This window comes from Equus quagga, chromosome 11, assembly GCF_021613505.1.
Source record: "Equus quagga isolate Etosha38 chromosome 11, UCLA_HA_Equagga_1.0, whole genome shotgun sequence".
Lineage (NCBI taxonomy): Eukaryota > Metazoa > Chordata > Mammalia > Perissodactyla > Equidae > Equus > Equus quagga.
The window spans coordinates 16996302-17014261 of NC_060277.1; the positions used below are offsets into that span (position 1 = coordinate 16996302).

The 17960-nt window shown below is 36.8% G+C and overlaps 1 protein-coding gene across 2 annotated transcripts in view; it reads left to right on the forward strand.

Moving 5' to 3' along the window:
* The window catches only part of CEP85L (centrosomal protein 85 like), a 167878-nt gene that overhangs the window by 58230 nt on the left and 91688 nt on the right, over positions 1-17960 (forward strand). For both annotated transcript variants that reach the window (XM_046675707.1, XM_046675708.1), the window contains one exon: positions 7486-8273. In XM_046675707.1, the coding sequence (XP_046531663.1) occupies positions 7486-8273 (788 nt within the window). The remainder of the gene's footprint in view (positions 1-7485; positions 8274-17960) is intronic.

The following is a 17960-nucleotide window of genomic DNA, read 5'->3' on the forward strand; positions in this document are numbered from 1 at the left end:
TACCCTGTCTTTCAGGTTGTGGATGTGTTCTTCTGCATTATCTGATTTGCTGTTGATATCCTTTAGTGTATTTTTCATTTCAGTTATTATATTCTTCAGCTCTGGTTCTTCTTTATATTTTCTGTCTCTTTGTTGAAGTTCTCACTGTATTCATTCATTCCTCTCCCAAGTTCAGTGAGCATCTTTATGATCATTACTTTGAGCTCTTTAGTGAGGTCAGTCTACTGATAGTAGATTGCTTATCTCTGTTTTGTTTAGTTCTTTTTCTCAGATTTTGTCTTCTTTTGTTTAGAACATGTTCTTTTGTCTCCTCACTTTACCTAAGTCTCTGTGTTTCTTTCTGTGTATTAGGTAGATCAGCTGTGTCTCCTGGTCTTTTGAGAAGGGGTCCTATGGAGCTTAGGAGCACAATTTTCCCTAGTCACCAGAGCTAGGTACTTCAAGTGTGTCCCCTTTATAGGCTGTGTTCACTCTCCGGTTGTGCCTCGGCCATGATTGCTACAGGTGCACTGGTGTGTAGGGCTGGCCACATGGGTTGGGAGCTGCTTTGGAGGGGCTCTGGTGCTGACTGGGGCTGCCTGCCGAGGTAGAGCTGGGTGACAGCCACCTTGGAGGGGTGTTGGCCAGGGCAGGTCTGCAGAGGAGCACAAAGGTGGGGCAAGTGGTGCTTGCAAGTTAGATGGAGAGTGTTAGAAATGGCATCTGTCAAGGCCAGGCCAACTAAGTAGGAGCATTAAAAAGAAATGGCACCCATCAGCACCTCTGTCCCCAGAGACAGTTCCAACAGATCCCTGCTCCTCCAGCATATACCCTAAAATTAGTGAGTAAATCTTCTTCACATACAACCCAGGCACTTTTCACACTGCTGCCTCTGTGCTCGGACTCAGAGCAAGTTTGTGTGTGCGCCCTTTAAGAAGGGAGTCTCAGTTTCCTGTAGCTCTCCAGCTCTCCCATATGTAGGCCCTGCTGGTTTTAAAAATCAGTCTTTATGGAGGTTCCTCTTGCCAATGTGGAGCTCAGGCCCCTTGCTTATCTGGGAGGACCTCCATGGTTGTGATATCCCTTCTGCTTGTGGGTATCCGCGCTGCCCCTCCTACATGTCTTGGTGTGGCTCTTTGTTTATGTTCTTGGTTGTGGAAAATCTGTTCTGCTAGTCTTCAGGTCATTCTCAGCGATCATTGTTTTCTATGTAGTAGTTTTGGTGTGTTGGTGGGAGGAAGTGAGCTAAGGATCTTCTTACTCCACCATCTTGATCCAACTGGCATCTTTTGCTTTCTTGATGGTACCGTTTTCAGCAAAAATTTTTAGAATTTTAATGAATTCCAACTTATCTTTATTTTTTTTATTGTTGTTGCTTTGGCTCTTGGTGTTATATCTAAGAAACCACTTCCTGAGTTCAGATCATGAAGATTCACACCTATGGTTTCTTCTAAGAGCTTTATAGTTTAGCTGTTACATTTAGGCCTGTGATTCATTCTGAGTTAATACTGTGGATGGTATAAACTAAGGCTCTTACTTTCTTCTTTGGCCTGTGGCTGTCCAGTTGTACCAGCTCTACCGATTCTTTTACTGTTAATGTAGAAATTGTGACATGCATTCCTAACGTGACTAGCTACAGTAGTAATTAGAATCTTTTTCCTCCTCTCACAAATGTAAGGACCTTAAAGCACTGGAATGCTCATTCACCCCTGTTTTGAGTTATATGTTCTAGTTGCCAATATTTTGGTGCTCTGTCTCTTATTTAACCCACAAGTATTGTTTTAGGCAATCATTGTTGTTCATTTGTCTGATTTAATAGAAGTTTACTTAAAAAAAAAGACAATTCATTTGTTTTTACAACTCAGGACTCATTTTTCTTCTTCCTGAAAGAAATAAAAAGAATTTTAGTAGTTCTTTTAGTGAGTCTGTTGATGGTAAGCTCTGTTTTTGCTTAGCTGAAAATATATTTTGCTCTCAAACTTGAAAGATAGCTTACCTTTCCAAACAAGTCTTAGGTACCAGTCTTAACTCTTTGAAGATATTATTTCGCTGTGTTCTGGTTTTCATTATTACTGTTGAGAAATTGGCTGTCATGCTGAGAGTTCTTTTATGAATAGTCTGCCTTTTCTCTCTGGCTCACTTCCTCATTATCTGATGTTTTGTAGTTTCCTTATGATAAACTTTAGTCCTGCTCTGCAGCTATGTGTGTAATGGTGAAGTTGTAAACCCTGAGAGGAAGGGCTATATTTATATTTTTATTGCAAATAATATATTTGCGTTGTCTTTTCTACTTAGCACAGTGCCTTGTATATAATACATTCCTAGCAGATTCTTTGATTGAATTATTGTTGGCTTTCTTTACATAGCTCCTTTCCTATCAAAGTGTAGTTTAGAATATTTTTAAAAATTTACCTAAAAATAATAGGGAATACTTAGAAATGTTCATTTGTAAACAGAAAAAAAAAAAGAGATGGGTTACATGTGGCATAAAAATGTTTTCTTTTCCCCTCAGATGCTATGATCATGGCATTAGCAGGAAAGGAAAAAAGTATCATGGTGTTGTATAAAAACTTGATCATTGCCTTTGAGCTAGGGTTAACATTTTTATATAAAATATTTGTTATAATATTTCATGTTGATTGATACATGTGTTAAGTTGTTACCATTTAAATCAGAAAATTTGATACAGGGTTATATAATTTCCTGATTACTTTTTTCTTACCATAAAGACTCATGATTTATTTTTATAATATAGATCTAGAAGGCGTGGTCTTTTTTTCTTTTTTTTAAGGATTGGCACCTGGGCTAACAACTGATGCCAATCTTTCTTTTTTTTTTTCCTGCTTTAATCTCCCCAAGCCCACCCTGTACACAGTTGTATATCTTAGTTGCAGGTCAATCTTTTTTTAATTTAATTCCTTTTTACTATCAGAAAGATAGAGCAGAGAGAGAGACTATCCCTATATATATAACAGAAGATAGGATAGATGTGTTCATCTATTGCCAGATAAGAATAACATGACAGTGAAACAGAAGGTTGGGATTATGTTCAGAATTCAGATGTGTTATCTTAAATATAAGTGACTTGCATTATCAGGTTACAATAATGTCCTCCTCTTATATTTTTCCCTTACAAGCTGAAATCTGTCCGAAGCCGTTTGCTCTTCTCTGCTCTCTGTGAATGTTATAAATCCTGTCCTCTGGTTTTTATAGAGACTACCTTGTGCTGGTTTCGCATTTCACTGTTGTAGCTTAAATATGGGCTAGATGTCATCGTAATGACTTCCTTTGGGATTTGTGGCTACAATTAGGTAGTGTAATAAAGCACATTAGGATTGCATTGCGTCTACCTCTAATTGTGTCTCATTAGCACAAAATAATATTTTTAAAGTGTTAAAATTGTTAAAATTAATATTTCCTGTACTCATCTCTTAAGAGATAATAGTGCCTTTTTTCAAATATTCATACCATCAGATATTTAACTTCTTATTTATTGGTGTTGTGTTTGCTTTTGTATGTATGTCTACATGTGTGCGACTAGCCTAAGCTTTATTCCTTAGTCTTGACAGTAATGCTTTCTGAGTGTCATAGTAAATCAATTTTTACACTAGAACTTAGATGTTGGTGCTGGTTGAAGTTGGGATATTTAAGCTTGAAGGCTTCAGAACTGGAATCAGACTCAGGTGGAATGATGTCGTAGTGAAGAGAATAGCAGAATTACTTATTAAAAAGTGGTATTTCCTGGACACCTCTCTGCTTATCTGATTCAGAATCTCTTGGAGTAGGGCTTCAGATCCCAGGTAGCTTGTATCCTATGCTAAAGTTTGAGAACTTTGGCTAAGTGATACGTAGGAGTAAATTGTCTTGTTGGTGTGATGTTCAGTGAACAGCATATGTCAGTTGCTTTCAGATTTGTAGGAGTAGATACCATTCTGATGTGGAATTGTCTTTCATCACCAATTGTTGATTTTTCTTGTACCTGGGAAGTAGTGAGCTAGCGAAGGTAGCCAGGAAAGTAGCACATTATCAGATGTAAGGAGCAGCAGGACTGGTGATCTCTGGTCTCAGAGGTTCCAACTGTGACATGGAAAGTGAGACAGTCACTTGATGTTTTATTCATACTGTAGTAACTGTTCTTTGAGATATTTCAGACTCTTTGAGGTCACAAAACAAAACACCTTTGCAGAAGCTTGACAAAATAGTTAAGTTATGCTCCTTGAAGAGAAATTAAAATAAGATGTTGTGTAATGTAAAAAATGAAAGCATCTTTCTCCTTTTCTCCTCTTTCCACTATGCAGGGGTTACCTTTGTTTATTAAGTTTTGGATATATTCTTCTCATGAATATATATGTATGTACATGCACATTTGTACATGTTTACATATATTCACTTGTATGTTTGCATATTTTAAATATTGATATATACAGGTTGCCCCTCTTCTTCCAAAGGCTGTAACAATTTATGTGCCCATCATTGTAGGATATTAGCAACGTTTAATAGTTTTATGAATATAATAAGGAATGCATTTTTACTGTTGGTGAGTTTGAGCATCTGTTTTTTTTACATGTATTTTTTATTTGTGTTTCTGTTTGGTGATTTACTTACTGATTTTCTTTGCCTATTTTAAAATTGGATTGTTAGTTTTTTTATTTGTTGGAGTTCTTTGTATAGTATGGATATTTAGCCTTTTGTCTGCTATACTGAAAATAACATTTACTTTTAGCTTTTTAATGGTTGAATAATAATTAACATTTTGCTTTGTGCTAGGAATTCTTCTGAGTACTTTATGTGTATTATTTCATTTAATCCTGAGTGTTGTCATCTCCATTTATGAACGAGATGATTGTGATGCAAGGAGATTGAATAACTTGTTTGAGCACACATGACTACTAAGTGGTAGAGCCAGGAGTTGAATCTAAAAAGGCTGATTTCAGGGGCTGGCCCCGTGGCTGAGTAGTTAAGCTCACGCACTCCGCTGTAGGCGGCCCAGTGCTTCGTCGGTTCGAGTCCTGGGCATGGACATGGCACTGCTCATCAAACCACGCTGAGGCAGCGTCCCACATGCCACAACTAGAAGGACCCACAACAAAGAATATACAACTATGTACCGGGGGGCTTTGGGGAGAAAAAGGAAAAAAAATAAGATCTTAAAAAGGCTGATTTCAAAACCATTACACATAACCTTAACATTATATCTTTACTTACAAATTTTTTTAAATTTAAAAAACCGAAAATTTCAAATTTTATGTAAAACTCATTTTTTGTCTTAAAAAATATATTTGTAAGAGGCTATGATGATTTTAATGCAAATATTCCTTTAGGAATAATAACACAAACCTATATATATATATATGTATATATATATGTAAAAATAGACACAATAGTATGTTAATACAAATATTCCATAGACTTTTGGGGAACATTTGTTGTATTTCTATTTAGAACTGACCTTCAGTAGCATATTCCCCTCTATTTCCTTCTTCTGCTGATTACCATCATAGTCAGTCTTTCTGCTGCCCATCAGTTTGCTTTAATCCATCCTCATTACTGCTGTTGGAGTCACCATCTTAAGTACAGTGTTGATCACGTCACTCACGCCTTTGTTTGGAAGCTTTCAGTGATATCATATCTCTTGCTGAGTGGAGGCCAGGCTCTCTCCTTAGCAGGGGATTTGAAGACTCGTACAGCTCTGGTTCACCTTTACCTGTCAAGAATTATCTTGAGCAACTTTTCTTGATCCTTATTCCATACTGTGGATAAACGAGATAATTTGTTTTTCTTCTTTTGGAGCCACATTCTCCTGGCTTCACACTTGGATCAGTTAGTGTTCTTAATCAGCAGAAGCAGCTGACTGGCTGACTGAGCAGATGAGGAATTTAAGGGTGTTTGGTACCTCACAGAAGTTTTAGGGAGGGCTGGAGAACCAGGCGCCCAGGCAGTCAGTATGCCTCAAAACACCCCTGAGAACTGTCATTCTCCTGCCCCACCCAACAGTGGGGGAAACCACCAGTGCTGCCCAGCTGCTGCCCTCCTGGGCCAGAACTTGCTTTGGCTGCCTCTGCTGCTGCCATCTGGGGAGGCTGATGCCCCTGCTGTTGCCCATACCAGCCAAAGATGGTGGTTCCACACGGAACCCATTTTCTCACGTGACTCACTTCCAAACTGAGATCTCGTGCAGGTGTTTCTGAATGTCTGCATCATAGTTGCAGGGCATGTTGGGAATTTGAGGCCTAAAATTTATTTTGGGAGGTTAGGTTTGATACTTTTCCTGCATACAGAAAGGTTCTGCAGAAGCCGATAGAAAGCTTGAATGTGATGAATGTCCGCTGTAATACTTTTGCTCAAATTCCTCCATCTGTAATGTTTTTCCCTGTTCATCTCCAGGTAAATAAATTTTGTGCAAAGACCTACTGGAATTTCATTTTTTAAATTAGTTTGCCTGGATCTTCCCATCTGAATTTTCTTATGACTTTCTCAACATTTCTTCTCCCATTGTTTTATTTCTTTAAAACAATACAAAGCTCAAAAGTAATATTTAAATGAGTCAAACAGTATGCACAGATATAGAATAAACTGTGAAAGTTGCTTTTCATCACTTACCTTCTCTCCCCCCACACTTCAAATTGCTGTCCTCTTTCTAGATAACCTCTGATAAAAATTATAATCTTTGATTTTAATTTGGCACATTTGATGATAATTTGGCACTTGATGGTAAGTTCATTGAGTATAGAGGCCCTTATTTATCCATTGAGCTTTCCTAGAGCCTACTAAAACTGTTCCTGTGTGTAGAATAATATTATGTGAAGTCCTGACCTGAGGCAATAGCTATGTAATCTTTTGGAAATAAAAATTTATAACTTGGGGATTTAATGAATATGCAGAGAAAGATAGGAATCAAAATAGACTCCAGGAGTTCTAGCTTGGGGAATACATCATTGGTGATGCCATTAAGGAGACCAGGAATGTGGGAACTACTCTGTATCCACAAATATATTGCTAGAATCCTGTCTGATTGTTTTCCATTATTACAGGAGCTCCTTTACCCATATTTCTGATTTGAGTTAGAGTTTGGGGAGATGCTAAAATGTTCAGATTTGGCATAGATTTCCACAATTTAGGAAAGACACTGAAAAATACCAGTTTCTGATAAAGTTGTGTTTCAGGCTTCAATGCTAAATTATGAGTAAGACCTTTCAGTAGGGAGATGGATTTTTCTTTTAAAGGCACAATACTTACATTGAATATAAACCTGTTTCCAGTCATTTTTCATTTGTAAGTAGGTGGTAAATGGACATGTACTTTATGTATCCATTTTTAGAAAATAATGTTTGAAAGTATGTTTGATTTGTTTCAGATAAAGGAATACTTATAATAATAATAAGTCCGTTATTTTGAAAAACTTGTCCTGGGAACCCACATTCAGATTTTTGTTTTGGCTTTTTTGTGTTTTGCCTCATTTTTTCCCCTATTAATTTCAACTAATTTAGCACTCTTTTTTCTTTCCAGATCATTCAACTTCAAGTGGCACATTATCTTTTAAGCCTAGTCGATCGTTAGTTACTCTTCCTACTGCCCATGTCATGCCGTCTAACTCCAGTGCTTCGGTTTCCAAACATAGAGAATCATTGACATCAGATGGCTCAAAATGGAGTACAAGCCTCATGCAAACCTTGGGGAACCACAGTAGAGGAGAGCAGGACTCTTCACTAGACATGAAGGACTTCCGGCCCCTCCGGAAATGGTCATCTTTATCCAAACTCACTGCCCCGGATAACTACAGCCAGAGTGGTGGTGTAAACACTGAAGAGTCAAGGAGTGGTTTGGAAAAGACAGGGAGAGGCAAGGCTTTAACATCACAACTAAGGACAATTGGGCCTAGCTGCTTACATGATAGTATGGAGATGCTTAAGCTAGAGGACAAGGAAATAAGTAAAAAACGATCTTCAACTCTGGACTGCAAATATAAATTTGAGAGCTGTAACAAAGAGGACTTTAGAGCTGCTTCCTCCACTCTTCGGAGACAGACCTTAGACATGACTTATAGTGCCTTACCTGAAAGCAAGCCTATTATGACAAGCTCAGAGACTTTTGAACCTCCAAAATACTTAATGCTTGGTCAGCAGGCAGTAGGGGGAGTTCCCATTCAGCCTTCTGTGAGGACACAGATGTGGCTTACAGAGCAGTTGAGGACGAATCCTTTGGAAGGTAGAACTACAGAGGACTCTTATAGCTTAGCTCCTTGGCAACAGCAGCATATCGAAGAGTTTCGACCAGAAAGTGAATCACCAATGCAGGTAAGGCTCAAAATCTCGTGTTTGCTTCCCTCCAGTGGATGTTGTGAGTATGACAACACACTTGCAGTGCACATGACAGCGTGTCCACAGTCACAGATTGTTTTGCTTTTCCTTTCTCTTGCAAATTAGTAAGCATAAATATTGTAAACTTGGAAAGTGTTGCATCAATAAACAAAACTTAAAAAGCGTTTGAGACTGATTAGAATGAAAAGCTTAAAATCTTGTATCTAACTTGGTATTTACTTTCCTTCTCATTTGTTAAATGGGCATAAAAAGAAACAAGGGAAAACATTTTCTCTAAGGAAACTTAAAGCAGAAACAAAGGAGCTGGCGTGGTGTAACAGCAAGAGCATGGCCTGGGAGGGTGGGGCCTTGGATTTTGTTTCTGGTTCTATCAGATTCAGAAGCTGGATGCTTCTCTACCTATTACTTAGTATTTAAGATCTCTGGGCCTCAGTTTCTTCATCTATAAAATGAAAAGGCAGAGCGAAAGAGGCATCTATGAAGTTTTGGTCATAGTTGATACATATTTAGGTTTATAAAACAGGTGTGCTTAGTTTTTAAAAAGTTAAATCAGGTGTCAAGCTTTACTTATCAGTTTAAGGAAAGCACTTTATGATTATGAGTAAACATTTTACGTTACTATTCATTACTACTACTAATAAAAATAAGAAAAATTAAAGAAATATATTCTATGAAAGGTTAAGGAGATCGCTTACCTAGGACCCTCACAAATCTGAGGACAGCCCCAAAACACACACACAGCCCAATGTGCTACATTCACAGGAGAGCCCTCAACACATCCATGTGCCTTCTTTACTCTTGTTATGGATATAGTTCTTATAATCTTGGTTATGTATATTTAAGCCACGTAACCAAACAGAAGCCTCATGACTAGTCTGAATTATAAATCAGAAAAGAGCAAATTAACCAGATTTATTTGTGATTTATTGATTCAAGTCTTTAAAAGATAGGAAACCTGATTTTTCAAATACTATCATATTTTAGTTCTCAAATGCTTATGGTTATAGGAGAACAGGGATCAGGCAGTTGTTTCTCCAGCTGGTGTCTTTACTCAGAGTTAGAGTTGTCCAGAGGGGCCAAGTATTCTACGCCAACCTGAAGTAGGTGTGATAGAAAGATACGTAACTGAGAAAATTGGGTGAGTTTAAAGGAGCAAGTACTGGTTCACTCCTGCTTTCATTCTCCCTGGAGGAACCCCTGCTGTAAACAAAGTTTTCCCCAGCTTGAGGCAATGCGGGGAGGGTAGGGAGCTTGGAGATGCAGCGTGCAGCACAGCTTCTCTTTAAGTCGTCTTCCCAGTGCCTGGTAGAGGAAGGCTACAAGGGACAAAGTTTGCATGTACCCTGGAAAGCTCTACTTTTCCATTAACCTTATTTGGGATGGTCTCTTTATAGTTCTTTTAAGTTTTCGAGTAGAAAGATGAAACCCGATAAAGAAAACTTAGACACTTCAACTACAATATGTAAATGACTGCTTCCCTTCTGATTCTCTTCTTGGACTACTACAGAAAAAAATTCTTAAATACATTCTCCTTGGCACCTCCAAGTACTATCTTTATTTTTAAAGCTCTCATCTTAGTTGTTTTTTTAAAGCTTTTTTAAACATTGACTTCCTTTTAGTCTAATTTTTGCATAAAAGGAAGAGCTTTAATAAGGACCAGCCCATCTGATAAATTGTGATTTTCAAGCACAACTGCTAAACTCTTGCCATGAAAAAAATGACTCTTTACAGCTAGGAAAAGGAATTGGCTGAGAGTCACGGTCTAACACCACCCTAGATTTATACAACTTTGTAGCTCTCAGAGTGTTTGATCTCAGTCGAGCCTCACAGCGTCCTTACCCCACTTTTCTCCCTGAAGAGGTTAATATTGTAACATGGAAGTTTTGCCCTTCTTAGGACTCGGTCCGGAATAATGATTGAGCCAGCCTCACAGTCTCATGTGCATGGTGTTCTTGATTCCCGTGGTTTCCTAAGTCAGTTGAGTGCAGAGAGAACTGGAGGCCTTTTCCTTTGTGAGTGGAGAAGCCATCTGTGCCCTCAGTTGGTTAGGATACAGGCCTCCATGTGCAGTGTCCACCACTGTCCTTGGTTCTTTCCTCTGTATTCCCTCACCCCTCTCTGCCCACCCTCCCCTCATACTGTCTGACCCCACAAGGACTATGACAGAAGGTAAAAACCAACAGCACAGTCACGTCATCTCTTTGGAAAGAATGGATCCCTTTCCAGATCCCTCTTAGATTTCTTTTTTGGGAGCAGGGGGAGCGGTGGGGAGGGCCTCGAGGGTGTGTGCTTCTACACACAGCAGTGCCCACTGGGTTCCTAGAGCTCACAGGGTCTCCCAGACGGTAGTGAGGACGTGGTCTCTTTACCGACGAAGTGGTGGTTCCTCTTTTCTCGTATATTCCCTAGGATGTTTCTAAGTTCTGGGTTGCACTCATTAAAGAGGAAGATAAAATTGTGTGCCTTTTTAAATCATGGAAGGGCCTGATCAGTCAAGATATTGGCACCTAATGATTTCGACATATTTTACTGGAGAATTTCTCTTAGATAAATCAAAAATATAAATAAAAAATTTGATAAAAATGACTTAAAGTTAAATGACTTGGTGTTTGTCTAAAATAAGAATGAAAAAAATTTAACGTTAGAGCATTTTACGTGTTCGTTTACATCCTCTGGAAAGAAAGTTTTCTTATTTTTAGTCTTATTTTTGCACCTCATTTTGTCTTTAATTTCTTTGTTTAAAATAATATAACTGTGCAGTGAAAGATGTGGACATTGTTAACACTCTCCATAGAAAGGATATGACATTATGGCACATTCACTAGGTAGCTAAAAAGCATATAATTTATTTTTGTATACGTGCTTTAATAAGCAAAATTAGTAATATGTTTGACTTCTTTTCATCTGTCAACTTTTCTATATAGTATAGGCAGATAATTTTTAGACATTTAAAGTGTGCTGTTATTTAGCAGAAGATTGAAACCTTTTTGAAATTTTATCGATTTCCTGTGTTGCCAGAGACTCAAAAATAATCAAAAGATAAGTAATTTTTAAGTAGTGGGAAGTTCATTATTTTATGTAGGTCTGCCCTCTTGTGTCTGTATAGGAAATCTTGATCTTATTTTGTTTGGGGTAAGTCATCAAAAGCAACCTACAAAATCAACCTACAAAACTACTTATAATTACACTTTTTATGGTCGTATCAATCATGAGTGTATTATAGAGTGATTTCACTGAGTTCAAGAAAGTTCATTTTACTAGAGGTGATTTGCATTCAGTAAACATTTTGAACCAACTAAAATATAAAAGACAGCATTAAACGTTTAAAAATTAGTTTGTTTTTAGTACCCTATAAATTAAGATGGGAATTTATTCTGCAGTTGAAAGTATTTGAGCATTTGGTAAAATTTTTTAAATACATTGTTTTATTACATCTTGCTCTTTACACAACATGATAAACAGAATAAATAAATTCCATTTAAAGAATAGGTTTTTGTTTTACATTATAATCTGTTACAGTATTCTGTAATCCTCAAGTATAAGCTTTTAATTTCTATTAAAGGCAGAATTAAAAACAAAAAATTCTTTATTCTGTTTTACTTAGGAAAAACCCCATACTTCACAGTTTATAGTTTAAGTTGATGTTGTAATGAACAATGTAATAAAAGGAATAGAACTTATCATTTTAAGTTTTCCACTTATTTTTAAGATCAGTGCAGCTAATTATAGAACTTGGTTACTTTTTGCATGGATAATTACTGACATCAGTGAGGTGAATGTATCGCTGTTATTTATAAGCTTTCTAGTTGATATTAGGGATCTCCAACCCGTGGATGAGTCTTCCTTCAAGACATCCCCTGACAGTGCGAGACCCCTTGTTCCTCTATTCTTCAGATATCAGTGAACTAACACTGTCTCCCTCCTCATCTCCATCACCTTTCAGGATTCAGAAAAATTTAACAGCAATGTCTCCTTCACCTTTCCATTAGCAGCATTTGTGTTACAAACCAAGGTCTATATTGACTTCTCAAATTCTTTTAGTAGCCATATTTTAGCAAATCATGTGGTAAATTACACATTCTCTACTCCTTTAAGAATTGCTGGGGCCGGCCCCGTGGCCGAGTGGTTAAGTTGGCGCAGTCTGCTGCAGGCGGCCCAGTGTTTCGTTGGTTCGAATCCTGGGCGCGGACATGGCACTGCTCATCAAACCACGCGGAGGCAGGATCCCACATGCCGCAACTAGAAGGACCCACAACGAAGAATATACAACTATGTACTGGGGGGCTTTGAGGAGAAAAAGGAAAAAAATAAAATCTTTAAAAAAAAAGAATTGCTATATTAGTAATATGTTGTGAACTGAAGTTAAAATTACTGGATTATGCAGTACAGATATAAACCATTTTAGAATTAATTTTAAACTGGGTCAATTTAAATTACCAAATATTCTTGAGTGTATTTTCCAACACCAATTTTTACTTCTATTGTTTTCTGAGTTGTTGGAAGATATTTTTAAATGAAGTTGAAAATGTATTCAGCAGGAACATTATTATAGGTTAGCATTGCTGGGTCTATAGTGGAGTGGCCTACCAAGTAGCTGTTTACCATCTGGTTGATAAATTAAGGAAAATAGTTTTATTGTAGCATTAACCATAGTGGGACAAAAAGTTCATTTCAAAGTGTAATCAAAGAATTAATTAATTTTGGAGAGAGAATTAAAAATTTTATTTTTTAATGCTTGAAATAATATATTTTTTATTCTTTATTCTTTTCCTTGCCTACATTGAATATGAGATTAGAAGACAACCTATAAAATCATTCTAAAATCTTAAGATTTCGTGATTCCAAAGATATGGTATGGCGAGATATGTACTCTAACTCAGATAATCAACTACTGCACTTTAAATGAACGTTAGACTCTATTCTACCTGTGTATTAGTAATTATGGCTAATCACACTGTCAGATGTTAAATTAACCAACAGTTCTTATCTATAGGTCATAGTGTACTAGCGAGAACAGATTTATGGTTTACCTACATGTGCTAGAATTCTGTAATTCTTTGAAAATATTAGTTCAGAGAAATTTTATTTATGTAAGAGTATAGCCTTACTTTTTTCTACTTGATTATCATAAACTTTAAAAAATGGTAGTGTCGGGGCCGGCCCGGTGGCGCAGCGGTTAAGTTCGCACGTTCTGATTTGGCGGCCTGGGGTTCGCCGGTTCAGATCCCAGGTGCGGACATGGCACTGCTTGGCAAGCCATGCTGTGGTAGGCGTCCCACATATAAAGTAGAGGAAGATGGGCATGGATGTTAGCTCAGGGCCAGTCTTCCTCAGTGAAAAGAGGAGGATTGGCAGCAGATGTTAGCTCAGGGCTAATCTTCCTCAAAAAAAAAAAAGTGTCATATATATAGAAAAAATACAATTTCTATTTTAGAATGTAGGTTCTGATAGAGTTACTACAAAGACTTTTCTATGATAGTAATAAAGATAACAAATGTGAGCAGTCAGTGGACTATTTCAAATGATGACACTTCATTTGAATGATTATTTTGGTACTTGGTGAAGACCTGAAAAATACTTAATAAACATCAAAGAGGCTTTTACAGTACAATATAAATTATATTTAGCCCAAAGGGTGAAGCTAATGCTTTCTATATGAAGTGAACTTGTTAGCAGTGCAGTTTCAAAACTAAACCTCTAGTTCATCCTCAGAAAAGATTTGGGATAGAAACTTACAAGCTCTGTTGAGGAAATCAACAGTTACATTATGCATACTTAGAGTCATTTTAAAGTTAACTTTTGAAAATAAGGCCCTTTTCATGTTTACAAGATCTGGCAGATGAATACATTTGCTAAGAATTTGTTTTGTTCTGAATCTTGACCTTTTCACAAAGAAATTCTTCTACTTAGGAAGTGGTCTGTTATATGGTATTGTTTTCCCCTCTTCATGGGATGACAGATTTGAAGCTGATGGTGATAAGTTGCAGCACTGGACATTGCAGCTGAACATCAGAGAAGCATCACGATTATGCAGATCAGCAAGAGACAGATTAAGATGAGACAGAAATTGATAAATAGGTTCTGGAGATTTTGACGTGCTTGTTGAGGCATTTCAATGGTTGAAGCTCTTCTTATAGCAGAGCGAGTGAGGTATTGGACTTTCTCCATGATGCCAGGAAGGCAGGAAGTCTAAGTCTTAAATGGCAAAGGAAAGATAAAAAGCTGACAGCCAAATGTGCGATCACTGTCTTCTTTTAGGTAGCCTGGAATGTAAAATAGTAAAGGGATTAGGATCATATGTGTAACCTATTTTCTGAACACGTAAAACACAAGCTTGTATTAATTTATCTTCCTCAACATTATTGTATTTATGACAGCAAACGTCTCTCTAGCCTGTGTGTGTACACGCGCACACACGTTTCTCTGTCTCTCTGAGTGTCTGTCTTTTTTGGTTGGTCACAATGATGTCTCATTTGTCTTGTATTTGGAGTGTAGTAACTTCAATCTTTGCCTCCTCCTCTTAAAATGACTAGAAGTATAATTTGGTTTAGGGTGCACCTTGTTTTGGGCTGTTTCCTTGGGCAAAAATTCTTACGTATAGTTTCATTAAGACTGTTTCTCTGTGAGTGTAACTGTGGTGAATGTTAGTGTATTAATAGCTCCAGAGCAAATCTCATAAAAAGAAACACATGCGATAATTTTTTGTCTGGATATTAACTTTAGTCGAAAATAAAATAGTTAAAGGGAAGTGTTTTAGCAGAACAATGGATTCAGATCATTCCTTTTTATGATTTTATAGCTTTGTAGAATATGCTATTTTAAGTAATGTTTTAACAAGACAATATTAAGTACCGAAGACTGTCGGGCTCAGAGGCATAGTAATAGAATGATCATTATCTCGCTGTTTACCACGGACAGTTCCTGTTCACAAATGTCCTGTACTTAAGAGCAGTGGTTTCCATTTGCTTTCTTTCTGAGCTCCCACAGGCTATTCTACCTAAGTAATTAATTAGTTACTCCCTAATTAATTATTGTGCTAATTAATAAAACAAAATAATACTTGAAACAACACATTATTCTAGAAAAACTAGGTATAGATTAAAAAGTAACTGTAAATTAACTGTTGAGATAGCTGTAATAGCTGTTGAGACAGTTGTAATAGCTGTTAACTTTTGGGAATATTTTGTTGTCAATCAGGATACATCTACATACATTTTGAAATAAGAAAAATGAGAAATGGAATTTAAAAAATAACTGCCATTGTCCAGAGATAATGGCTGTTAACATTTGTTGATATATCATTGTTAATCAGAATATTACTACATTACTCCAGTGGCCAGATTTCATTTTCTCCCTCGTGTCTATACATTGCCTGAAAATCCATGTCAACCTGACAGCTCCATTTCTGAGAGCAACTAGTGCTGAAGAGAGCAGAGGGGAGAACTGAAAAAATGGGAAAGAGGAAGATACTATATACCAGGCATGAGCAGTTAGAACTTTTCATTTATTGTTACAAAGAAACCGTGTGATATATGGTGGTTAGATTCTGTACTGTCAGTAATTCAACTTGGCTCTGTTATGTTTTGAATTAAATGCTAGACTGGTCTTTCATTTGGCTGGAGACTCTGGCCTCCTCCATAGTGTTTGTCTGTAGTGAGGAGATCCAAACAGCCAGCTTACATCACACTTCACTCTCTTAAAGAATTGGTAACAACCTGTGTTTCTCCAGTGTATATTCTTTAGCATAGATGTATCTCTAGCATATATTCTTCATTGTCCAACACAAGTGGCTGTTACTTAATTTATCTATAACACACCCTCCTTAGAAAATGGCAGCTTAAACTTGGTGAGTATTTAATTACTTTTGTTTCAATTCCTTCAATAAAATGCTATAGAAATACAGGGGTTATCTTTGTTAAGAAAATGCATTCTTTAAGTTGTTTCTGCTTATACTTGCTTATCGTAGATACAGTGAATTTGTACTATTGGGTAATTGTGGGGAAGATTTCCTTTATTACTTTATATATCTAACTAGTTGCTTTATATAAGGATATGTAACAGTTAAGAAAGGAATAAGAATTAGTATTGGTAATTCCTCTTTGAACTTACGTTTTTGTGAAGTTTTAGGACTTTATATGGTCTAAAAGGTCTGAATTTAAAAATGATTTTGAGATAAAACATGGAGAAGGAGGAAGCTGGCCAGTTGTTCATCATGAAGCATATACAAGAGTCGTTCCCTACCCTGATACTGATGAGTGGTACTTCAGTCACATGAAACATGTCACCTTTCCATAAATACTTAATTCCCTTTTATGATTCTGTCTTTTGCACATGTTGTTCTGGCTCTGCCTAGGATGTCTCCCTTCCACCCCCCTCTACTGTTGATTCTTTGCCAGGCAAACTTCAGTTGATCGTTAAGGCCCAGTTTGAGTAACGCTTCCTAATGAAACCTTCCACAAGTAACACAATGAGTAACATCGAGGCAGAATTGGTTATCACCTCCGCTGGTTTTCAGTAGATCTTTAGTATTACCTATATCAGGATAGCTTTGCTATAATTTTGATTTATGTGTCTTTGCCCCCAAGTCGACTTCTAGTTCGTGAGTATGGGGAACCACATGTTTATTTTATATTCTAGTACTTAGTACACAATTTGTACCATTTGAATAAATCGGTAAGTTGAATAAGGGATTTCTATGATTTACTTTAATATTTTTAATAAAATTATTAATGATTAAAGATAGTGCCTTAACAGATTAACCAGTTAGAATAACAGAATTTGATATTGAACACATAATCTCCAATATTCTTCTCAAGTGTCTTCTTATTATGGATGAGGATAATGAGGTTCAGAGGATTTACCTTAGAGGATTACAGCTTAAATTGTTGTTAATGATTAACAACATTAACCTGAACTAGGCTTTGTACAAATGAGTATTTGGTATTTGTGAAATGCGAAGATATATACCCAAAAGAGAGGAGCTCTCTCCTGATGGAAGCGTAATGAGTGTACTTTAAAGATGATCTCATACTACTTCAACAGCCAACTATTATTGAAAAAGGATAGTTTGTTCCTGGAAACAGGTTGAGTATAAAGGAGACAACCAAAGATAGTGTCTTGTTTCTTGTCAAACTTAGAAATACGTTATAATTATAAAGTGATTTTTAGTCTCTTTATAATCTTGTGCTAAAACCAAAACCAAGTCTGCTTTACATGCTGAAATGTTAGCTACATGCATTCAAGTTTTTGGGACCAATTTATTTTACAGTAGTACAATCTGAAATGTGTTGAGTCCTAATGCTGCTGAATTTCCAAAATCTGCATGACAATTAAGCCAGAATTCATCCATACAAGATGGGGCTTCCTCTCATATGTTGAGAATTGAAAAACTGTGTGTAGGAACAGCACAGTGCTATTTTTGGAGTTGTCTGTGACCTTCACTGCATCAGAATTTATGGCATGGTCGTCAGGTGTTTATCATTCTTTTCTTTGCACTCACAACCATCTGATGAGTTTAGAATGCCTGCAGTCTTTTCCCCGCCTTTCTTAGAGCCAAGCTGTAAATAAAGTAGTATTTGGTGGAGAGCATAGAAAAATTTCACTTTATTTTCATTTTATCTGATCTTTTTAGAGCATTCTTTTAGTATAATCAGAAATAGATTA